Source organism: Pan troglodytes, chromosome 12 (assembly GCF_028858775.2).
Source record: "Pan troglodytes isolate AG18354 chromosome 12, NHGRI_mPanTro3-v2.0_pri, whole genome shotgun sequence".
NCBI classification, from domain to species: Eukaryota; Metazoa; Chordata; class Mammalia; order Primates; family Hominidae; genus Pan; species Pan troglodytes.
The window spans coordinates 66726480-66750394 of NC_072410.2; the positions used below are offsets into that span (position 1 = coordinate 66726480).

General features: G+C 39.3%; 1 protein-coding gene across 14 annotated transcripts in view; it reads left to right on the forward strand.

The window, feature by feature from the left end:
* The first annotated feature begins 3065 nt into the window (after positions 1–3065).
* EFEMP1 (EGF containing fibulin extracellular matrix protein 1) overlaps positions 3066–23915 on the forward strand; it is a 63797-nt gene continuing 42947 nt past the window's right edge. For 2 of the 14 annotated variants that reach the window (XM_054677887.2, XM_054677888.2), the window contains exons 1-5: positions 3507–3521; positions 4724–4811; positions 6311–6385; positions 8905–8953; positions 9121–9507. In XM_054677887.2, coding sequence (XP_054533862.1) covers positions 4731–4811; positions 6311–6385; positions 8905–8953; positions 9121–9507 — 592 coding nt within the window. In that variant the 5' untranslated portion in view covers positions 3507–3521; positions 4724–4730. Of the gene's footprint in view, positions 3522–4231; positions 4273–4423; positions 4601–4723; positions 4812–6310; positions 6386–8904; positions 8954–9120; positions 9508–23915 lie in introns of those variants that run through there. The other 12 variants (XM_063789064.1, XM_054677885.2, XM_063789065.1 and 9 more) reach the window with 12 other exon arrangements.

Below are 23915 nucleotides of genomic sequence, written 5' to 3' on the forward strand. Positions count from 1 at the left end.
GTGGTGGCTTAGACCAGAGTGGTTGCAAAAGAGGTGATGAGAAGTGGTTCCATTCTGGATATATCATGAAGGTGAAGCCAACAGAATTTCCTGAAGGATAGAATGCAGGATATCTCAGAAAAAGAGAAATCAAGGATGACTCCATGGTCCTGAATCTGAGCAAATAGAAAGATGAAATTGCTTTAACTGAGATGGTGAAGGTGGGTGGAGTAGGTTGGGGGATGATAACAGCAGTTGTGTTCAGTTTGAAACATCCATTAGATGTCCAAATGAAGATAGCAAGTTGGCAGCTGGATATATAGGAACAGTTCCAGGCTGGAGATATAAATTTGAGAGTTTTCACCCCATTTTTCTGGAAAAGTGGCTGGGAACAGGTAGAAAGAGTTTAAGAGAAACAGGAAAAACCATGTGCACAGATCTTCTTACTGTACAAAAAGTAAAGATCCATTTAAAAAAAATCTGGAGGTCATTAATGACTTGGGGGAAACACTAGAATTTTGATAGTAAAAATATTTGATACAATTACCAAAACCCTGTATACTCAAGTAAGGTTTAGGGAGGGTTGTACACCTCCCCTCTGATCTTGTCCAATACTGTGTGGCTTGCTACCAAACTGGCAATGTCTAGGTAACCCACACTGGATACCCCAGAGATAAAGAGAGCAGCTTCCACCTGATAACCTCCCTCTCCTGCAGTCGCTACCACCCTCCCACCTTGGGTCAGCAGGAAAGGAAAGGAGCTTTTCCTCTCCTCCTGAGCTCTGCCTCCTGCTCAAGGACAGAGTCAAAGTTTTAACCCCTTCAGTTTGTAAGTTTTCTCATTCATGAAATTGTATTTGGCCATTTGCTTCTTAGAAGACAGCTGCCTTGGAAGCAAGCTATTAGTATGACTTTAGAGTTGGAGCCTTCAGAGGTAACTGCAATTTGTGTGGTATGATTTGATAAAAACAGAAAAAAAGATTTTTCTCTCCAGATTCCTGAAATTCCACTGAGTATGAAAGGTGAAAGTGAAATGCCCAACTTTGAATGAGCAATATTGGAGATTTCACTAAGTCAATAAGTGAAGAAAAGAGAAGCTATAGATGAAAAAAGAAACCCATAAAAAGGGAGACTTTTTATTATATATTGACAAATTATAGTTGTATATATTAATAGGGTACAAGGTGTTATGATTTTTTAATACAATGTGTAATAATTAAACCAAGCTAATTAACATATCCATCACCTCAAATATTTGACATTTTTTGTGATGAGAACATTTGAAATTTACTCTTAGTGATAATGAAATACACAGTACTCAATTATCAGCTTTATTCACGACACCGTGCAATTGAACTTTAAAAAAATCAAACTGTTCCTATCTTTTTTTTTTAGATGGAGTCTCACTCTGTCACTCAGAGTGGTGATCTCAGCTCACTGCAACCTCTGCCTCCCGGGGTTCAAGCGATCATCCTGCCTCAGCCTCCCGAGTAGCTGGGATTACAGGCACGTGCCTAATTTTTGTATTTTTAGTAGAGATGGGGTTTCTCCATGTTGGCCAGGCTGGTCTTGAACTCCTGACCTCAGGTGATCTGCCCACCTTGGCTGCCCAAAGTGCTGTGATTACAGGCATGAGCCACTGCACCCAACCCTTATTCATCCTATCTAATTGAGGCTTACACTCTTTGACTGTTATCTCTCCATTCCCTGCAACCCTAGCCTCCGGTAACCACCATTCTACTCTCTGCTTCTATGAGTTCAATTGTTTTAAGTTACTTTCAGATACTTGAGAATATGTGGTATTTGTGTTTCTATATTTGGCTTATTTCACTGGGCATAATGTTTTCCACTTCCATCCATGGTGTCACAAATGACAGAATTTCTTTTTTAAGGCTAAATAGTATTCCACACACACACACAGACACATAAAATGGAATACTATTCTCTTTTAAATTTTGTATGCCTAATAATTCATGGTTAAAGGACAAGATAATAACTATTTTTGAGTACCCCGCTGTGGAGACACGATCTCCTTTGATCCTTGCAGCAATGTATAAGGTAAGTGGCATCATCTTCCTTCTATTAATGGTAGAACTGAAGATCAAAGAGAGTGTCTAACTTGCTTAGGGCTACATAGCCAAGTGGTGAAGCTAAACTCAGTCTAGGCTTACTTGATAGTACACTAACATTAAATGTCTAGGAGTAAATACCTAAAACAAACTGTAAGTCTTCTCTATTTACCATACAAATTATTCAAGTGAACTGCCATTTTTGCCTGGCTTGAAAGATACTTTTCAGAAGAATGGGCTCATATACACATGCACGCGTGCACACACACACACACAATGGAATACTATTTAGCCTTAAAAACGCATATATATCTAAAATATGTGTGTACATATTTTATATATATGTGTTTATATATATAATATATATTATATTTGTATACACACACACATATATGCCACATTTTCTTTATCCATTTATCCCTTGATGGACACTTAGGTTGATTCCATATCTTGGCAATTGTGAATAGTGCTGCAATAAACATGAAAGTACAGACGTCTCTTCAACACACTGATTTCAAATCTTCCCAGTAAATACCCAGAAATGAGATTGCTGGATCATATGATAATTCTACTTTCAGTTTTTTGAGAAACCTCCATACAATTTTCCATCATGTTTGTACTAATTTACATTCCACCAACAGCGTACAAGCGTTCCCTTTTCTCCATTCTTGCCAACACTTGTTATCATAAAGGGAGGTTTGAGAGACCATAAAAAAAACCCCACCTCACAATTTTGTTAGTGCAAGTTCTATTTGGCCTATTCCCAACACTAAGCACACAGTAGGTGGCAAATATTTGTTGAATGGATGAATTCTCATTTTTCTCCATTTGTGGAAGCAGACACCTCCTCAAAAAAAAAAAAATCCGAAAGAAAAGGTAAAGGAAACAGTTCTATGAATGGGGGTTAATTTACTCTCCTAGCATTCACTTATTGGGAAAAAAAGTAACAGCAGTTTCTAGAACCCTCTGGTCTCTGAGGGAGATGCTGTGTTCCCCTCCTCAGAGAAGAAGAAAACGCACTAGAGAGTGGGAGCATCCCCAAGGCTGAAGCACATCCAGGACATCACATGTCAACGTGTCCTCTCTGGCCTGGGGTCCCCGCGAGTCTGGGAAACGAGGAGCTGGCAAGGGAGGGCAAGCGGGGGCGGCAAAGAGGGCCCCTGGAGCAGGGGGCGCGGACCTCGCTGCGCTGCGCGCTCTACCGCTGGGCTCGCAACGCTGGGCTCAGCGCTTGCGCCTCCCTCAGCTCTCTCCTCCGCCCCCCTTCGCCCTCCCCCTTTCCCTCCCTTTCTCCTCCTCCTCCTGCCGCCGCGGCCGCTGCCAGACTTCGCCAGATCAGACCCACGGGGCTGCCCTCCCCTGCGCACTCCCCTCGCTGCCCGGGCCCGGAGCGCAGCGCGGCCGCGCAGGTAGGAGCCCCCAACGGGGGGTCGCCCCGAGCGAGCCCAGTACTCACTGGGCCGCGCGCGGGAGAGTAAGTGAGGTGGGGTGAGCTGAGGGGTGTTGAGTACCCGAGAACTGCCCTGGACTGTGCAGGGTGTCTCGGGCAGAGAGGGAGGTGGAGGTGTGCAGCCTCGGAATGCGATCTGTCAGCAAGTGCGAGTACTCGGGTGACATCTGTTGGGATGGGCATGTGTGTGCGCGCCGACAACCAGCCGGCAGGGCTTTGCCCATAAACGTGGCTTTGAAAGTTTAGGGGACCAGTGTGCGAGATTTAAGCCGCACCTGGATTCCATAGGAGCTGGTTAGAAGCTGGGACGCTGAGCAGCTCCAGGGGACCGCCGCGTTAGCTTGCTGTTAAGAAAGGGGACCTCATCTCCCTGCCGGGCCAGGCCGCCCGCCCGAAACTGGTACCTCGGGCTGCGGTGCGATCCCTGGTTCCGGTCCTAGGCAGCCTGAAACCGAAGGTAGCGTGTCGGGGACCCAGACTGATAAGACAAAAGAGAATCAGTCGCTTTGGGCTGCCCCTCCACACAACCTGGGACTTTTAAACAAAGCTGTGCGCAGAGAAAGGCGTGGAAATGCCACTTTGAGAGTTTGTGCTGGGGGATGTGAGAAGCTCTGAGACATGTGAGAAGGTCTAGTATTCTACTAGAACTGGAAGATTGCTCTCCGAGTTTTGTTTTGTTATTTTGTTTAAAAAATAAAAAGCTTGAGGCCAAGGCAATTCATATTGGCTCACAGGTATTTTTGCTGTGCTGTGCAAGGAACTCTGCTAGCTCAAGGTGAGTATACTGGGAAAGCCTTAACGTTCTAGAGAACAGAGTTTTGCAGCCCCACCTCCATCCCCCGGGGTGTGGGATTGGGGGGCAGGAAATGCACCGTCTCCTTTGAAATGGATTACTGTTTTTTCCTTTCGACCCCCTCTTTCTGCAGCCTGCTTTGTAGGTGCAGTATAAAATGCACGCTGAATGTCTTTTGTATGTAAACAGCGTAGCAGGATGGAGTAACGTGAAATGCAATTCTACAGCAGTTTTTACGTCTTTGCTGCCTCGTTCGTTGGCTACCGAGAAGGTTCAGGAGGGGGAGGGGAGATGAGAAAGCAGATTGGAAGTTGAGTATGGTGGAGCCTCAGCCTCTCCCACCCTCCTTTCCTCGCTTGTGCTCACTGCTAAAGTTTTGTTACTTTCCCCGCAGCAGATACTAAACATCAGTTTGTCCTGTATTTTCTTTGAGATTCACAATGTTGAAAGCCCTTTTCCTAACTATGCTGACTCTGGCGCTGGTCAAGTCACAGGACACCGAAGAAACCATCACGTACACGGTAAGGGGTGATGGAATTTGAAATAAGTACGGTTCAGCGGGATTCTGTGACAAAAAAAAGACTTTACACACCCCTGCCAGTGTATTTGGGCTATACTCTGCTGAGGGTGATAAATTAAACAACACTTCATTCATGCTTCATATCTAAGATTCGTTGTAAATTGCCCCCTTGATCCTTTCAAAAGTTCATTGGGCTCACCACCTAAGATAGGAACCAATATGTAATCATTTGTGCAAGGCTGAAAATGGGATCCGTTCAAAAACTAAAACCAAAGAAAGTTACATGTTTCCAAAACATTCAACAAATTAATGGGTGTAAGGAACTGGAAAACCTGGATTCCTACCACATGCAGATAAAACCAATACGTGCAGAATAAGACTCAAGTCAAGTAAGAACGTTAAACACCATAAAGACACATGGCCTTCTTTGTGTACATGACATACATTCTCAAGTAAGTGGCCTTTATTGAATTTATAAAGGCTATATATTCATTCTTTTTGTATAACTTGATAATTCTAATAAATAAAGGCAGACAACAGTTTATGTGTTACCAGGATGCATATCGGCTAAAGTGGTTTTAAAACGTAATGTGTGCAACTCCGTTTTGCATTTTCTAATTAGCGTCTCTGATATTTCCAAGTAATATTTGATTAGTTAGTTGCATAGGTGTAACCAATGTTTAATAAAATATTAAAAAGATCACCTGACCCCTCCCACTGCTACAAATAGTTGTGGTGAGAACAGAAAAGGACAGTACTGACTTCACTTCTGGTGAGTTTGTTTGCACCTCTGTTCTGTGTTTTCTTGTCTTTAATCAGTGTTAGGCAAATGACATTTGTCCTGGATTGGAATATGAAAAACACATTTTTCTACTGCTCCCAGTTTAAAATTAAGTAATCCTACTCGAAAGAATGTGAAAAATTTTTGAAAAGAAAACTCTTCAAAATGAACTAATGTCAATTACTGATAATAAACATTATCTCACTTTTTGGTACCACATTATCCCTAGAATGTTAGTATTCATCTGGCAAATGTTCTTTTCTGTTGTTCAGATCCACTATAAATAAAATAGCTTAATACAAATATTTTGTTAACTTCATGTTAAATGCAGTTGCTTCCTCTGCTGAAGATAAATTAAGCAAGAAAAATGAAGGCATGTGCTGTTTATCTTAAAATGAAAATGTTTTGTTATTCAGACTAAACTTACTGCCTTCTCAGGGAGCTAAAATTAAATTCACTACCCACTTTTATAATCATCTCATAAAAGATTTTACTTCTTTTCCAGTTGCTTATCTTCTATGCCCTTCCCTTTGCTAATCACCTAAATCTTCCTCATTTTTACCAGAGAAGGTTCCCTGTGGCTTAAACATGATAGTTTTAAGACCACTAACTAGGGTTCATTATTATTGTAACAAATTTTCCAGATATGATACCCTTTTGTGCTAAGATTGGGCCTATTCTCCTTTAAATTTTATATGCCTAATAATTCATGGTTAAAGGACAAGATAATAACTATTTCTGAGTATCCCGCTGTGGAGACACGATCTCCTTTGATCCTTGCGGCAATGTGTAAGGTAAGTGGCATCATCTTCCTTCTACTAATGGTAGAACTGAAGATCAGAGAGAGTGTCTAACTTGCTTAGGGCTACATAGCCAAGTGGTGAAGCTAAACTCAGTCTAGGCTTACTTAATAGTACACTGACATTAAATGTCTAGAAGTAAATACCTAAAACAAATTGCAAGTCTTCTCTATTTACCATACAAATTATTCAAGTGAACTGCCATTTTTGCCTGGCTTGAAAGATACTTTTCAGAAGAATGGGCTCGTATCCACATAATAGCCTCATAGTCCTCTTCCATATTAAAGATGGTGTCCATTCAGCTGTTTACTCAACAACTATCTGCATAAGCAATTCTCATCACTATTAAAAGAATTTATTTGTTTACTAAGAAAATTCAGTCTCCTCTTGGAGAATTTAGCCTGGGAAGACAGTGTTGAAAACTACAAAGTTCCTAAGCAAGGACAAATGATACTATTATACAGATTATACAAATTGCCAAGGAAATAGAAAAGCAAGGAGGTGATTAATGTTGGTGCCAGCATATTAGAGGAGACAGAACTCTGTGCTGGTTCTTGAAGGAAGTGATGACCTTGGTTGGATTGATCTAGAAAGGCTGAAGAGGCACCTGAGTCAGAGAGTGGCATAATCAAAAGCTAGAGCTGAAAGCACCTGAGACCAATCCAGGTGGTGATAAGGTCAGATCAGCTGGAACTGGGTAGTGGGAAGAACCCAGAGATGGTGATGTTGAGAGATCTGCAGGTCACTGTGAGGTCTCAGAGAGAGGAGCAACATAACCAAGAGCACAAGAAAGATCATGGGGTCTGTATGCAGCATGTAGAGATGCGGGGCCTTGCCTACTCATGGGCCAGCAAAAGCCTTTCTCGGTAGACATGGTAGAAATGGACACAAAGTCAGCAGAGATGGAAGGAAAATAAGTGGAGCATTCAGCACTGATGTTAAAGTTGGAATCCTGGGTTTCGAAAAAGGTAGTGGTACCTTGAACACTGTTTGGGAAACAAGAAAAAAATTAGTCTGAGAGACAAAGTGAATTTAGTTCTCGCTCCAGTAAGTTTCAGACATCAGTAAAATATCTAAATGGATCTCTGGGCTTCCATTCAGCTATTTCCTTGTCAAGCATCCATTGTGTACATAAGCAGCTCTCAGTTATATTAAAAGAATTTAAGTTTATTTGTTTGTTTACTCCACTTTTGCTCAATCCTTCCTTGGGCTTCTTCCTTACAGTGACTTTCTCAAATGAGCGTCTGATCAGATTGTTTCCTGAGCTTAAAAATTCTTCAGAGGCCTCTTATCGCCTGTAGCAACATTTCTCAAGAAGTAGTTCCTAGACAACCTGTATGGGAATCGCCTGGGATACTTGCTAAGAATTTAGATTCCAGGCCCCCTACCCAGACCTACAGAATCAAATCCTTTGGGTGGGCCCAGGAATCTTCATTTTAACAAGAACCCTGAATGATCCTTAGACACAATAAAGCTTGAGATTCACTGACCTTCAGGGTAGAATTCAGGCTTCCATTCCTAAAGAAAGGCTTTCTTGTTTTGGCCCTGCCTACCTCTGTAACCTCATCCTCCACCTACCCAGAACTCCTTGCAGCTCCTTCCCTTTTCAAAAATTTTATGCCTTTGTCACAATAGCCTCTCTTCCTAGAATTCCCACATTCACCTGGAAAAATCCTGCTCATCCTGTAAAGCCTGATTTACTGTCACCTCCTCTGTCAAGTCTTCCCTTCTGCCCTGCCATGCTCACCCATGCCCCCGGGCAGAGTCCATTACTCCTTCCTGCATACACTTGTAGAAGGCACCTGCCATCTTGCTGCAACTTGTCTACCTATCTGTCTCCTCTTCTGGTCTTTGAGCTGCTTGAGGACAGGGACAAAGTCTGCATCATCTTTGTATCCCCAGGCCCTAAAACTGCCTGGTTTCAGAAGGTGATCCATAGGCTGTTTGTTCAGTGGGTGAACTAGAGAGGAGATTGAAGCTGGGAACTGCTAGGAGGAACACCTCTGTTCCTTAGGAGCTGAAGGTAGGGAGCAGGTCAGGGTGTGAGATGGAGGTGCTTGAATGCTGTAAGAGGATTTAGAGAGAGAGAGAAGAGTCCAGGGCTGGTTGGGGGCGGGGGCGGGGGAGAGGGCGAGGAAAGAGAGAGAATTTGGTCTTTTTTTTTTTTAACATTTCCAATGTGGGAAAAAAGGCAAATTAATAAAGAGCAGTCAGAGAAGTTGGAGAAGATTAGTCTCAAAACAGAAAAGAAGATGGTACTGGGCAACTGTACCAAAAAGAACAGAAGAGTTTAGGCAGCTGATGGTTGAGAATGGACCCCCGAAGCTGTCCAATGCACAGACTTGTCTTTTGAAAAAAAAGCGATAGAATGTTAAACCACCCATCTCATCATATATCTAGGACTTTAGCACAAGGATTGTTGCCATAAGAATGAAGCTTTTAGAGTGATTTCTTAGGGAATGGACACACCAATTAACTGTCTCCTGGCCCCACCTTTGATGTTTTCTTCACAGCAATGCACTGACGGATATGAGTGGGATCCTGTGAGACAGCAATGCAAAGGTGAGCCAGCTTCAAAGACTTCCATGTGATCATTGCCTTCTGTCTCCATCTCTTGTGTCACTCTTCCTGTCCTGTCTGTGTTATACCAAAAAGGCATGAGCATTATAGTTACATGTTTGATTTTTCCCTCTTAGAAGATTCCTGACTTATTTTATTACTGACCACAGATATTGATGAATGTGACATTGTCCCAGACGCTTGTAAAGGTGGAATGAAGTGCGTCAACCACTATGGAGGATACCTCTGCCTTCCGAAAACAGCCCAGATTATTGTCAATAATGAACAGCCTCAGCAGGAAACACAACCAGCAGAAGGAACCTCAGGGGCAACCACCGGGGTTGTAGCTGCCAGCAGCATGGCAACCAGTGGAGTGTTGCCCGGGGGTGGTTTTGTGGCCAGTGCTGCTGCAGTCGCAGGCCCTGAAATGCAGACTGGCCGAAATAACTTTGTCATCCGGCGGAACCCAGCTGACCCTCAGCGCATTCCCTCCAACCCTTCCCACCGTATCCAGTGTGCAGCAGGCTACGAGCAAAGTGAACACAACGTGTGCCAAGGTAGGAATAACTTATTTTCCTAACCATTGAAAGCTTTTGCCCAAGTGCACCTCGTGGTGAGGATGATGATAATTTATTAAGGACTTCTCGCGTGCCAGACATCATGCTAAGTGCTTTGTCTGCATTATATTTAACCATCACAATATTCCTAAAGGGTAGTTGCTGTAGTTGTCATCATTGCTTTACAAATGGGAAACTGTGGCTTAGAAAGTTCATCAGTGGTTCCCAACCCTAGCTGCCCATATTTAGAGTCACTTGGGAACCTTTAAAACTTCTCGATGGCCAAGCTACACCCCAGCTCAGTTAAATCACAGTCTCTGAGGTGGGTTCCAGGCATTGGCTTTTTTTTCGGTTCCTCATGTGCGGCCAAGTTTGAGAACCAGATGTCACACAGGTGCTAAGTGCAGAGCTGACCTTCCAACCCAGGAAGGCGGGTGCCAAAGTCACAGCTGGCAAAAGTCACCGTCAGGTTATTCACTGGGAATTTGAAATTATGCTGTCAAGCTACTCTACAGATGTACCCCTTTGGTTTCTCAAGTTTCTTTTCATCGAACTTGCCACAGACTTATTTTCCTCATTCAGGAGTAAAGAAATGGGGCTCCTGCTTCTCATTACCTTGGAGGGATTCTCCCCCACTCACGTTTATATCTCTTTTAAGCTCTCATTTGACTACGTTTCACTTATATCACTTGCACCATGGCATCATCTGCCTAGGGTTTTCTGTTTATTTTCACAGAGCATACACATCACTGTGTATTCTAGAAACAGCTGTAGGCTCATATTAGCAAAGTGATAAGAATCTGGGGCTTTGAAGACATGTAGGATATTAGCTAACTGAACTGTGCTATGAGATTGTTTCCCTTTCTTCTTGGCAAACCATTTCAGAGCAGCCTGGTGTGGAGACTGTGTTACTGAAATGAGGCCATAGGAGCCTCCAGACTCCTTTCTCCCTGCCAGAGGCTGATTAGGTAGATCCCATAGTGCAGAACTCCATGTCACCACCACATACGTGTATGGCACACGTGGGCCAATGGAAAGGGTCCAGGAGTTCTTACTTTCTAACTGGTCATGTGTAAGGAAGAGAGCACCTTCCTCCCTTAACACCAAGTGTTTCAATAGAGACCACTGAGCTACTACATTAAATGTAAGATGCATTTTCTTGTGCCCTGGGATGCTGCCCCTTATTCACCCGTGTTTAGTTTTATCTTCTGTGTAAAAGATACTCCAGTTTAAATGGCTTAAAAATGAAGCAAGGGGCTGGGCACGGTGGCTCACGCCTGTAATCCCAGAACTTTGGGAAGATGAGGCGGGTGGATCACCTGAGGTCGGGAGTTCAAGACCAGCCTGGCCAACATGGCGAAACCCCATCTCTACTAAAAATACAAAAATTCTCTATGAATGGTGGCACATGCCTGTAGTCTCAGATACTAGAGAGGCTGAAGCAGGAGAATTGCTTGAACCTGGGAGGTGAAGGTTGCAGTGAGCCGAGATCATGCTACTGCACTCCAGCCTGGGCAACAGAGTGAGACTCTGTCTCAAAAAAAAAAAAAAAAAAATGAAGGAAACTTGTCATGCTCTGACTCTTATTTATTTCATATTTTGTTTGTAAGCTTTAAGTACCCCACATCAAGACCTAACCCATGTTGTGATGGTGTCACTTTTCAGAGGGTGCATCGTATTAGCATCTGTTTCGTGTTACTGTCATGAGTCAGAATTCCAGTATTGATGATGAATGCTTCAGCATCTGCTTGATATTCTGATATTGAATTTAAGGATTATGTCAAGGAGATAAAATGATGAGGTTATTCTTATACATGTATTTGGGTTAATACTGATAAAAAAAATCTTGAGTTTATTTAAGATAGACCAACTTTTAATTGTGTTATTTAGTTATATAACTAGACTGGAAAGTTTGGTAGTATTTTTCCCAAAATCAAAAAATTTTGCTGAAAAATTCTTAAGTATCAACTTTTATATACTGAATTATTTTGAATACTTTAGATGTATACTTTAATGGTACTTGGGAGAAAAAAAAACCAGATAAATGAATGAGTCATTTCCCAAAGTAGTTTGTAGACCGTCATTGACATTTATGGTTGAATTCAAGAACAATGCCCAGAACTAAATGAAGAGGTCCTAGAATAAAATATATTCAAGACTTACAACATGTATTGGTTATGGTAGAAACTGTACTGTGATTAATGAAAATAAAATGCTATTTAACTTTTCTAGAAAATATTTAGACTACCTAACAAAGTAAGTTATGTTTCACATAGTAAAACATTTATAGTTCTTTCTTCTTTGGGAATTTTTTTTAGTTATAAGCAGACTATTAAGTGCCTTGCTTATGGAATATGCTAAATACATACCTGTTGACTGTGTGCACACAGGTTATTTCCAACCCAAATTGATCTGTGTAATTCAGCCAGTTTCTAAAATTTGGGATTGGTGTCTATACCATTGAAAGCAGGGTTAAAAGTTTTTTGGAAGGCTTAGGGCTTAAGTTGGATTTCTTCCCACCTCACAGTTTTGCAAAGTGCCCATAAATGTGGATTTACTTAATTGTTGATAAAAGGGGGTTATTTCATATGATAACAACAGGATAATCTGTCTAGGGAATTTGACTAACATAAGTCGAGTCACACTTGTGCCCGTTTCTTATTGAGCTAATCAAACATGCAGTCCAGCTTCTTCTAATTGCCTGCAGATGTATGACATTCTCATTCCAGGCCAGCAGCACAAAATAATATTTTATAACCAATGTGGAAGTATGGGGACCTGTTTAGAACAATAATGTGCTCTAAGGACCTATATTATTGACATCATCATGGAGTTTGAAGAGTCTTCTGTTTTAATAAAGATCTCCACTCCCTTTTAAATGTTGCATATTTATGCCCAGTAATCCAGACACATTTCCTATGGTCTACTGGATAGAATAAATGAATCTTACAGATGAGTCTTATTTGCATAAAAATTATTTCTTTTTTCTATGTATATTTTTTAGCAGGTATAGTTTATCATTATATAACCTAAAACTCAGGACATTTTAAATGTAAGAACTGAAATCTGTACTGTGTTTCAGTCTTCAAATCAATTGTGCCTTTGAATGCACTATACCAGTCACAGATGGCTTCTAAATAATTTAAATAATACCACTAGACATTTTAAATGTACACTATTTTATAAATATATCCTTTAAATAGCTGTCCATTTAACTGTTTAATGAAAACATGATATGTTTATTCCCCTTCATGTATTTTTGGGGGTGTTTTCAGTTTTGTACAAAAACAAGGAGTTTGAAATACAACATAACATTCAAAGATCAGGTCACAGTGAGCAGGTTTTTTTCAGGTAATTTTTTGCTAAATGAGGATCATGCTGTGGGAGCCAGTAACGCTGGGAGTTTCCCATGACTGACATTATTCTTGGCATCTATAAAATGAAGATCATTTCAGTGTTACATACCTGGGGCCATGTATAGATAGAGTTTTCGAAATTAATTGTTTCCATTAGATATCATCTGCCTCAAAGACAACAGATACTCATCTACACCAAAAAGAAGTTGAATGAATGGGGAATATATTATAATCTGTTGATGGCTCACTTTAGTTTTCTACACCTTTATTGCATAGTCTCTTTCTCCTTTTTTTTTGAGACAGAGTCTCACGCTGTCACCCAGGCTGGAGTGCAGAGGTGCTATCTTGGCTCACTGCAACTTCCACCTTCTGGGTTTAAGCAATTCTTGTGCCTCAGCCTCCCGAGTAGCTGTGACTAAAGGCGTGCACCACCACGCCCTGCTAATTTTTGTATTTTTAGTAGAGATGGGGTTTCACCATGTTGGCCAGGCTGGTCTCGAGCTCCTGACCTCAGATGATGTGCCCACCTCAGCCTCCCAAAGTGCTGGTGTTACAGGCCTGAGCCACTGTACCTGGCAATAGTCTCTATATAATCTTTCTAAAGGAGATGGAGTTAGAAATCACTAGATGAAGTTGAGAAAGGATTTTTTAAAATCATATATAACTTTCTAAGACTTCCATTCCTGTATTTAAAAAAAAAAAAGTAATTTGGGAACTGACAAGAAAGAGAAAGCATTGATTGCCCTAATTGAAGAAACTTGTTTGTTTAATTGAACTTTAAAAAAATTAAAACACATGGTATTTTGCATAGCTGGTAATTAAGCCACTACTAAACCCTGTCAGGACTTACAGGCATGACTACTAACTTGGTAAAGAAACTGTGCCATCGAGAAATGAACTCAGTACGAATGCCCAATAAAGTTGATTGTAAAACCAAATCGAGTACAGTACCTGGCTTATATTGTATAAAGTATCATTGAGAAATATGAAAAAAACATACCCTAGGGTTTCCACCATCTCTGTCTACCAGAACTGTCCAGTTTCAAAACCAAAAGCTCCATGTTCCTGGAAATGCCTTTGTCCCAGGCAAATAGGATGGTTGAGCCCCTAGCATACCCATATAGCCAAATCGCCTGCACCTCACAGACAAGAGTGAAGAAGTCCTAATGTTAGAGCCATTTTTTCAGGTTGAGGCATTGCTTGTCCAGTGAGACTATTTTTACAATTTGTTTTGTACTTTCAAAAGACAAACTGCATTGATTTTTAAGTAGTTGGACAGAGTCTTTCTTTGCAGTTGTCGGGATCCCATTTGCCAGTGTGCCAATGAGCAAGTTTCTACATTGTTTTAGATGTTTTATGTGTAGGATGCCTGGACATTAGAACCTGCACACTTAGTTATGTGTCATATGTGTCATACCATGGGAAAGTTAGCAATCTTTTCACATTCCCACCTAGAAAAAATTTCACCACACAGCCAAATTAAATACTATGTTTCACCTATAAATTTTTCAGTTTGCTAAAATTTTTATTTTTTCCAACTTTCAGCTATATTTTCAATCATTTTATTTTGTCATTATTACATGTGATACAGGAGTGAATAGAACACTAAAAAATACATATTTGCCTCCTGTAAAGTCTAAAGGAACAAATTACAGTGTACATAGGGTTCAAATTTAAAAACCTCTATAGTCTTAGGCATCATCCATTTATATTCTACATATTTCTTTATAAACTTAAGGGTAACTAAACTACTCTTTTGAAAAAGGAAGAAGTTATTATCTGTACATCTACCTTTGAAAAGAGGAACTTGAAGTAACATATACAGCTTCTCAGATGCTAGGGATATCTTTCTTTGACTTCTTTCATTTTAAACTTAAGTGATCTTATATCCAGAAGAGAATTAGAAAATCATAGTGTAACCAAGTGGCTTAGATACCTGGCATTGTCATTACCAAATAGCTTTCAAACACTGCCCTTTTGTTGATTCTCATTAATGTCATTAGGGTCGCTGGCTGCATGGGTTAGTTTTGTGAGGAAATGCCTAATTTTTCTTCCATATAATTATACAGCCCAGTGAAGACCTGTGATCTCAGAAAATAGATATTTTGCAAAAGGAAGACTATAATTGAGTAAATTATGATGTTAACCTTAAAAAAAAGTACTTTAAGCAGTAAGAAAAATGGGCATTTAGCCTGCTTACAGTTCTTCATTGTTTTTAGTTGTTAATTATCTCAAGTACCTGAAAATTCTCTTAAGTTATATAAATGGATAAGAGTTGAGTTTACAGGGGAGACAATTATTTTTCAAATAAGCCGATGCAGTGTATGGAAGTAATTGATTTACTCCTAAAAAAAATCTAGCATTGTTTCATAATTTACTTTTCAATATGCTGCAGCCATTAAATTTCTAGTCAATTTATGTCATTTTCAATACGCATTTGTGAGCAGTATTTATAGGTATCTGATTCATACACAGTCAGAAAGTGTTCTTAAAATTGCTTCATAAAAATTGAACGACAACCGTTAGAGGTGGAAGGATAGAAGAGGTCAGTATGATCACTCTCCTGCAGCAGGACTATGCTACACACCTCCCTAATTCAGTGGTTCTCGAAGTGTAGTCCCTAGACCAGATGCATCAAGCATCATCAGGTAACTTATTAGAAATGCAAATTTCCCAGGTCCCACCCCAGACTGACTGAATCAGAAACTCTGGGGCCAGGACCAGCAATCTGGTTCTGGGATTATACTGTTTTAACAATATATTATATAACATATATTGTTATAATAAGACAATTAAATATATTGTTATAACAATGTAACTACATATAGTTATATAACATGTAACTATATATTGTTTTAACAATCCCATAATATGGACGCCTACTCAAGTCTGAGAACCAATGCCTTAACTTAATCTTAACTTCTGCTATATAAATCAGAGGGCAGGGTCAGAATACTTCACATGGGATATGGGAAGCAGTGAAAAGAAAACATCAAAAATATACATTCTGCCTCTAGGGTAAGTTAGTATTTCTATTTTACTTTTCTCACTCTTCTTACTGTCATCACCAATACTCCGATTCCTAAACATGGGTGGCCATGAGTCCTGATTAAGACTGTATCCCTGAACCAAGGACATGATGTATGCAATCTAAAGGAAAAAAGGACATATTAACAAGAAAACAGGATACACATCTCTATAAAACCTACAAATATGCAATCATGTAACTATCCTTAAATTGTCAGTAGGTGAGACTCTAATTTTTATTCTGGCTATGGCAATGACTGATGCTAAGTGATACCTATATCTTCTATAGGGCTCCTCCTTAAGTTCATGGCACAAACTTGTGAGATGAGGCAATGCTGTAGCGGTTCGGTTTGTGTAGAACCACAAAAGAGAAGGAGATTGACTCTGACTTTGACTGTAAAGTATCCTTCAGTCACCAAAGTGATATGAGATCCTTTCAATATCAGATGCACAGCTAACCATCTCTTTCCATTTAGACTCTGTAAATATCAGATATTTGAAGAATGTTCACATAAGCATCTTCTTTCAATTTAAACTTTATCAGAAATTTACTTCCCATCAAAGACGAGGAGATTCTTTTTAAGACTAGTTAACACTTAATCTGTGGAATGAATTTCCTCCTCCCCATTGAAGCAAGAAGAAGGAGATTAGAGTAGAATTGCAAGCCCGGGTAACTTCAGGAAAGTGCACTGGTACTGGCTCATTATTTATTTATCCAGCAGGAAGTCTCAAGCTATATTCCCTGAAATCAACAAGTCACCCCTTTTGTAAGGATTGCCTTTGCACGTGTTGAATTGCTGGCACAATTTTATTCTTTGAAACCAAAGAGTAAACAAAAATTTTCCCAATGTGTTTGATTTTACATGAATGTACAAATAAGTAATTCACACCGCATCTGAAATTCATTAGCATGTTGCTTTTTCCAGGAGGTAATTGCAAATCGCACACTCAAAATAAAACTGATCAAGAAAACTGCATTTCAAATATTGGCAAAAGAAAATGCTGTTATTGCAAAAATTTAAAAAGAATTGCAGGTTTGTAGTTTAAACTGAAATGATTTGTAAACATTTAATAAAAATGAAGTGAATAAATGACATGAAAGGAAGGCTGAATGCCGAGCTGTTAGCATAACTACAGATTAAAAGAAGAAACAGCTAATCAATGTATATAAATGTGTACTAAGTAGACTAAAAAGCTTGAGATTTGCACTAAGTCAAATTCTAAAAGTTCAACTACCTTTCAAATGATTGTACATCTATCCCATCCAGGGTAACTAAGCAGTATTGCAAGTGAAATTGATCAAATGGAACACAAAACCATTCCATTAGAGTTCAGTGAATTCAGTCAAATTTGAGAACCACTTTCTGCTGTAGCTTAATAGAGTCAAGGTAGAAGGAAGGAATGCTCATAGTCTTTAGGGAATTTGTAATAATTGTCCCATGAGTTATCAGAAAATAAAAGAAACAAACAACAGTTCAATAAAGTAACATGAGACATCACTAGAAGTACATAATGAATTGCCAAAAGTAGATGTAAAACTAGTATGTGACACAGGTAGCACCACAATTTACTAAAATACATATTTGGACAGAAAAAGAAAACGTGTTCTCAGAAATGTGGTTAAGGACAAAAGTCTGTTTCCTCACTGGAATGGGGCATTTGGGAGAGAATGATGAGGGGACATTGGGAAATCTGACAAGGAAATTAGCATCCAAATATCAGAGGAAGTAATCATACTGTAACTGCACAGAACAAGTGAGAAGCATTGTATCATGTCCACATTCCATCTGTCCTAGAATGATTTCCCAGGAGAGGTCCCCAGAAACAGTGTGTTTCTGATTGGAATGCTAGCAAGATAAGGTGGGGAAGAAAACCAAATCAGAAAGAACAATTGATGAACCACTTTGCAGAGCAAACATCTATGACTGGTTCCATCCTCAGTAACTCCACCAAAATGCTAATAAATTCATTTAGCTCTGTCTAAACATATTCCAGAACTGCATTCTGTTTTACTTATTATTGAATAGGCAATTAGTATATGTTGTTTGTATAAATGAATAGATTTTAATCATCGGAGAACTCAGACTTAAACCATCCTTGAAAACAAGCTACCAAGTACCATGTGTATATAAGGTATATTTCCCAACTATAAATGTTATACAATATTAGTGTGGTCCATCAGTAATTATTGAAAGAGACTGTTCTGTCCCTTTTAACATGGAGGTCTCAGATACCTTGTCCCCGTTTTAAGCTTATGCTACTTGAAAGAAGGATTCATAAAACCTATTCTTTATATCCTGGATTACTAGGTTTTCTGTAAATATTAGTGACTAAACAGGTTGGTGTTATTCCTAGAGCAAGACTAGTAATTGGGAACACTAGAATTCTTTTTTATTTTCCAATAAGCCATTTAACCAGGGAATGCATTTCTGTATCAAATACATCCTTTCTCAGAAATCTCATGGTGAATAATGAAAATACACTTTGGTTGGGAAAGTGTTAATATTTATGATACTTGAGGTCAGATAATCATAAGCCTGAAAAATATTTTTGTTTTTATAATTTTATTTTTAATTGAAAAATATACATATTTATGGGGTGCAATGTGATGTTTTGATATATGTATACACTATGGGATGATTAAATCAAGCTAATTAACATAACCATTACTTCACTTGTTTTTTTGCAGTGTGAATATTTAAAATCTACTTGCTTAGCAGTTTTGAAATATACACCATATTATTATTAACTGTAGTCACTATGCTATGCAACAGATTTCAAAATCTTCCTGTTTAACTGAAACTTTGTACCCTTTGATTAACGTCTCCCCGTCTCCCCCCATTCCCACCCTCAGCCTCTGGTAACCACATTTTTCCCTCTACTTCTATGAGTTTGACTTTTTCAGATTGCACATTTAAGTGAGATCATGCTGTAATTGTCTTTCTGTAAGGGTAGAAAACATTGATGTGAGCTCTCTGATACTGTGAAGAAACTCAAGGCTTTTGATGAACTTCTGTAAAATAAGATCAAGGGAGAAGGACTCTGAGCAGTCCATCTTACCTTGGACATTTCCCTGGCTAGAAATTATCCTTCTCAAATTTGTTTTTAGAATCCAAGAAAGTCACTTAGTTGTGTACAGGTGATTTAAAAGAAGAGTTTTCTGATCTTGTCCCAAAGTAGAGAAGCTCGGGGGAGCTAGATAAGTGAGAAGAAAAAGTCATAGCTCTCAGGAACCCAGGAAGAAAGAACAGAGCTTACTGAGAGCCCACTGAGAACTGTTAACTAGCTGAGACTTGAACTGTAGGTGAAATAAGAGTGACGTAGGGAAGGGAATCCAAGACAGCCATAAAAACTGCATGTGCTTTTATGTGTGCCTAGTTAAAATGAGAATCATGACAGGAGCTGGAACTGCATGTAGTTAAATCGTTGTGGGGAAGGTGGTGAAATAAGTTTTCACTCTAAACAGCCTTGTGTGTTGCAAGGAATCCAATCCTACTCCCTTGAGTGAAGCCACAGAACACAATCCAAAGTGGGAAACAACTCATGGGGTCCAACTCACTGCCCACCTTGCAGACCAAGTCTGTCACAACCCGGGTTAGGGAAGAATTTTTATTCAATGATGATGTTAGATTTCCCTTGTGAAATATTTTGCAGCAAAGCCCTCCTCTTGTACATACATTCACACCAGCATGCCATTAAATTAACATTTTTACTATTTTCTGAAAACTTATATATCCCAATATTTTCTAATATACCAGAATGACAAAGGGCAGTGTAAGTCTGTTTTTCAGAGTTTGCTGTTGAATCCTCAGAATCGTATTTTTACAATTTGTAAATGTGTGATATCAAAAGATTCCACTTCTAAAAAAGAAAAGAATATCCCAAGAGAAATAACTAAAAGACACTTTAGAAACCTGCCTACGTAGGCTAAATACCCCTTTTCTTGCCTAGTTTATTCTAACTCTTTATGCCCACACATGTGCGCACATACAGATACCTATTCAAGTACATGCCTATACACATGCATATGTACAAACATGTGCACACACTATTTTCAGTAGGAAGGTACCATGTACCAAAATGAAACTGATCATAGTTGATGATGCTTCTGAAATGACTGAATGCAGAGAGAGGTTTCCTCTCATTATTCCTGTAACATTAACACTGGAAACTGCTTTCTGAATACATGTGTTTACCTATCACAAGAGAACAGGACACCCTGGACAGTTAACTACACTTTTTGCTGAACAAAGAATTGTGTTAGATGGATTAAATAGAAAGTGTTGACAAAAAAGAAGTGAAGGTGCTGAGGTATAACCTCTGAGGCTTTGTCATCATATACTTCTGCAGCAAGATGATCATTTCATTACTAATCTTTCTCAGAGATTTGCCTGGATTTCATCCTGACCCACTATTTTATATTGAACAACTTAATTTTTGGCAAAATTGACATTTTTGATGAACTATCATTTAAGGTGGATTCAAAAATGACTTATCTGGGACTGAACTGAATCTCCAAGCTTTTTCATTCTTCAGACTTTGGTAAATTATATAGTCAGGAAGTAGTCTGAAATAGAACTCCACTCAACAAGCAAGGCAGAAAATTCCAGTCATTCATTATGAATTAAACTTTGCAGTAAAAGCTGTGGGCACCTTTTGTTAAAACAGTTCATGTCCTGGAATATCAGAAGAATCTTAATCCAGGGAGGGAGCCAGAAAAAAAAGTCCTCCCATACAAGCTGGTAAAGATGAAGGGTTTTGGCTGGGCATGGTGACTCAAGCTTGTAATCCCAGCACTTTGGGAGGCCGAGGCAGGCAGATCACTTGAGGTCAGGAGTTCGAGACTAGCCTGGCCAACATGGTGAAACCCCGTCCCTACTAAAAATACAAAAATTAGCTGGGCGTGATGGCACATGCCTGTAATCCCAGCTACTTGGGAGGCTGAGGCAGGAGAATTGTTTGAACCTGGGAAGCAGAGGTTGCAGTGAGCCAAGATCACACACTGCCCTCTAGTCTGGGTGACAGAACGAGACTCCGTCTAAAAAAAAAAAAAAAAAAAAAAGATGCAGGGCTTTGTTCTGAACTTCAATCATATGACCTCCCTCCTTCAGTGATTGTCGTGGGTCGGGGTGGGGGGTAAGCTAATGGTAAAAAGAAACTAAATGGAAGAAGGAAATTTAATTGTTGTGCAATTTAAGCAGATAATAATAGTTCTGTAAAACAGGAAAGATTAGTGAATAGCTCATTCAAAAAAATGTTAAATAGCAAAACTATTGTAAATTAGAGCTCAACTCTAAGTAAACTGAAAAATATTTTCATTGATTTTTCAATTTAAGCAGAAAAATGGATTGTGTAAGCATGCCAGAGCATTAGTTTCCAATAAACCAACCTATCACAGAAGGTTAATACACCAAATGGACTATTAGAATGTCAGTCTGTTAGAGAAAGAGCTTATACTATCTAATTTCATTGTAAAAACTTGGCTACAAACAGTATTAGGATTCTAATAGAGCTTTAAAGAATTATTGGAAAATCAGGCTGGGCGTGGTGGCTCACACCTGTAATCCCAGCACTTTGGGAGGCTGAGGCAGACAGATCACCTGAGGTCAGGAGTTCCAGACCAGCCTGACCAATACGATGAAACCCTGTCTCTACTAAAAATACAAAAATTAGCCAGGGGTGGTGGCATGCGGCTGTAGTCCCCAGCTACTCGGGAGGCTGAGACAGGAGAATCGCTTGAAGCCGGGAGGTGGAGGTTGCAGTGAGCCGAGATTGCACCATTGTACTCCAGCCTGGGCAACAAGAGCGAAACTCTGTCACACACACACAAAAAAGAATTATTGGAAAATCTGTTTACAGTATCAAAGTCAGGAACAGGCAGACTTTACACATTACCAAAAGTATTATAAACTTATTATGAAATTTTCTTAGTAAAATACATAGTTTCTGGTTTCAGATTAAAGGAAAAGTTTATAGTGACAAGAGAAAATCAGGAAGACCTTAATAAAGAAGATTACAGTAATTATTTATTTAAAAATGTGAATGGTATTTTGCATTTTCTCCATAGCTTAAAAAAATTGAGTAAAAGTCCTGAGAAGTGGATAAAACTAACTGCAAGCAACAGACCTGTTTATTTTTCAGTGTAAATCTTGATAGGCTGAGAAGATAGGAAAAGAAGAATCAGTGCAGGTTCAAATTCATACCAAGCCTTTGCAGTTGGAGATCCTAAGTTTTGTAATTATTCTAATAGGTAATATATTATTGTTATGCCAAAGCTGTTGCTCAGCAAAAAAAAAAAAAAAAAAAAAGCCACTATCCCTTAGAAGAGAAGAAATAATTTCTCTGTCACAGTTAGGTGAACCTCTGTATTTAGTCAAGGTTCTCCAGGAAAACAGACCCAATGGGATACATGCAGAGAAAAAGAGGGAGAGAGATTTACTGTGAGAATTTCTCATGTGATTATGGAAGCCAAGAAGTCTCATCATCTGCTGTCTACAAGCTGGAAAACAAGGAAAGCCAGTGGTGTAATTTGGTCTAAGTCTAAAGGGCTAAAAAGGGTGTGGGAGATGGGAACTGCTAGTGTAAGTCCCAGAGTCCAAAAAATCTGAGAACCAGGAGTAGCTCCAATGCTCCTTTCTTAAGGGCAGGAGAAGATGGATGTCTCCTTTCAAGAAGAGAAAAAGAAAATTAATCCTTCCTCTGACTCTTTGTTCTATTTGGGCTTTCAATGGACTGGATTACATCCACCTGCTTTGGTGAGGGCCATCTGCTTTACTCAGTCAATTCAAATGCTATCTATTCTGGAAACACCATCACAGACACACTCAGAAATAATATTTTAACAGCTATCTAGGCATCCCTTAGCCCAGTCAAGTTGACACATAAAATTAACCATCACAAACTCTTAACCACAAAGATCACAACTGGGTAACAGCAATTGCTGAAAATTCATGACTTGGTGTTGCTTGCCTATTGGTCAATTTAAAAAATATATACTGCATGCTATTATCATGAAAAACTCAAGCTATTGATGGTACTTCCTGGATCTTCTGCAAATCTCAAGTTTCAGTGACACTCACCCTCTAGCACCACCTACCACCACCACACAGCACTCAAGTATGAAAATCAGTCTTCTAAGGAAAAAGCAAAAATTCAGGGAGTACCTGCTAGGGTAGGGGCCAGGACTATATTCAAACATACATTTGTGGAGAAAAAGCAAAAACGGAGCAAACAACTGAGCCATACCTTTATCTTCCAGGCGCTGCCTCTTACCCTGAAAGACAGGACCCCCTGTAAGAGAAATGACAGACAGAAAAAAAGTTGTGGAATGTAACTGGGAGGGAGAAAGAGAGCAAGACAAGGGAGTTGAGGACAATGAGCAATCACAAGACTATACCAATCAAAAGTAGATTCTCCTAAAGTATCTCATAAGATATTGTAATTACCAACTGTCCACTCATATATGTATGTATACATATATATGTATACATGCATATATATTTGTATAAATGCATATGTCCCTCAAAAGACTGATGAAGGAAAATAGAAAAGGTGACACCTAATAAATCGGTTTTGCTGTTTTTATAAAATTGGCTAAAGAAGTCTTTAGATTTGGGATTCAATTGTTTAATATGTTTTTTAGAATCTCCTGTGTGTTATGCATTATAGATTAGTGCTTCTCATATATTAATGAACATATCAGTTCCCTGGGGAAGCTGTTAAAATGAAAATTCTGATTCTGGGTAGGTCTGGGTTAAGGCATGACATTATACATTTCTAACAAGCTCCCTGGTTTTGTTGATGTATGCAGAACCTGTCTTCCAGTAGCTGACAGTATCCTTCCTACCAAGAAACTGATATGTCTAATGGATTCTTCATCCTCTACTTTCTGCAGCAGCAAATGGGGTATAATCTGGATAGAGTCAAATTTGCATGTGGTTACTTTTCAAAAATACATTTTTCTCCTTTGGTTAGATACTGTTTCTCCAATACAAATTACATTGTAACAGCTATAGCTATAAATCA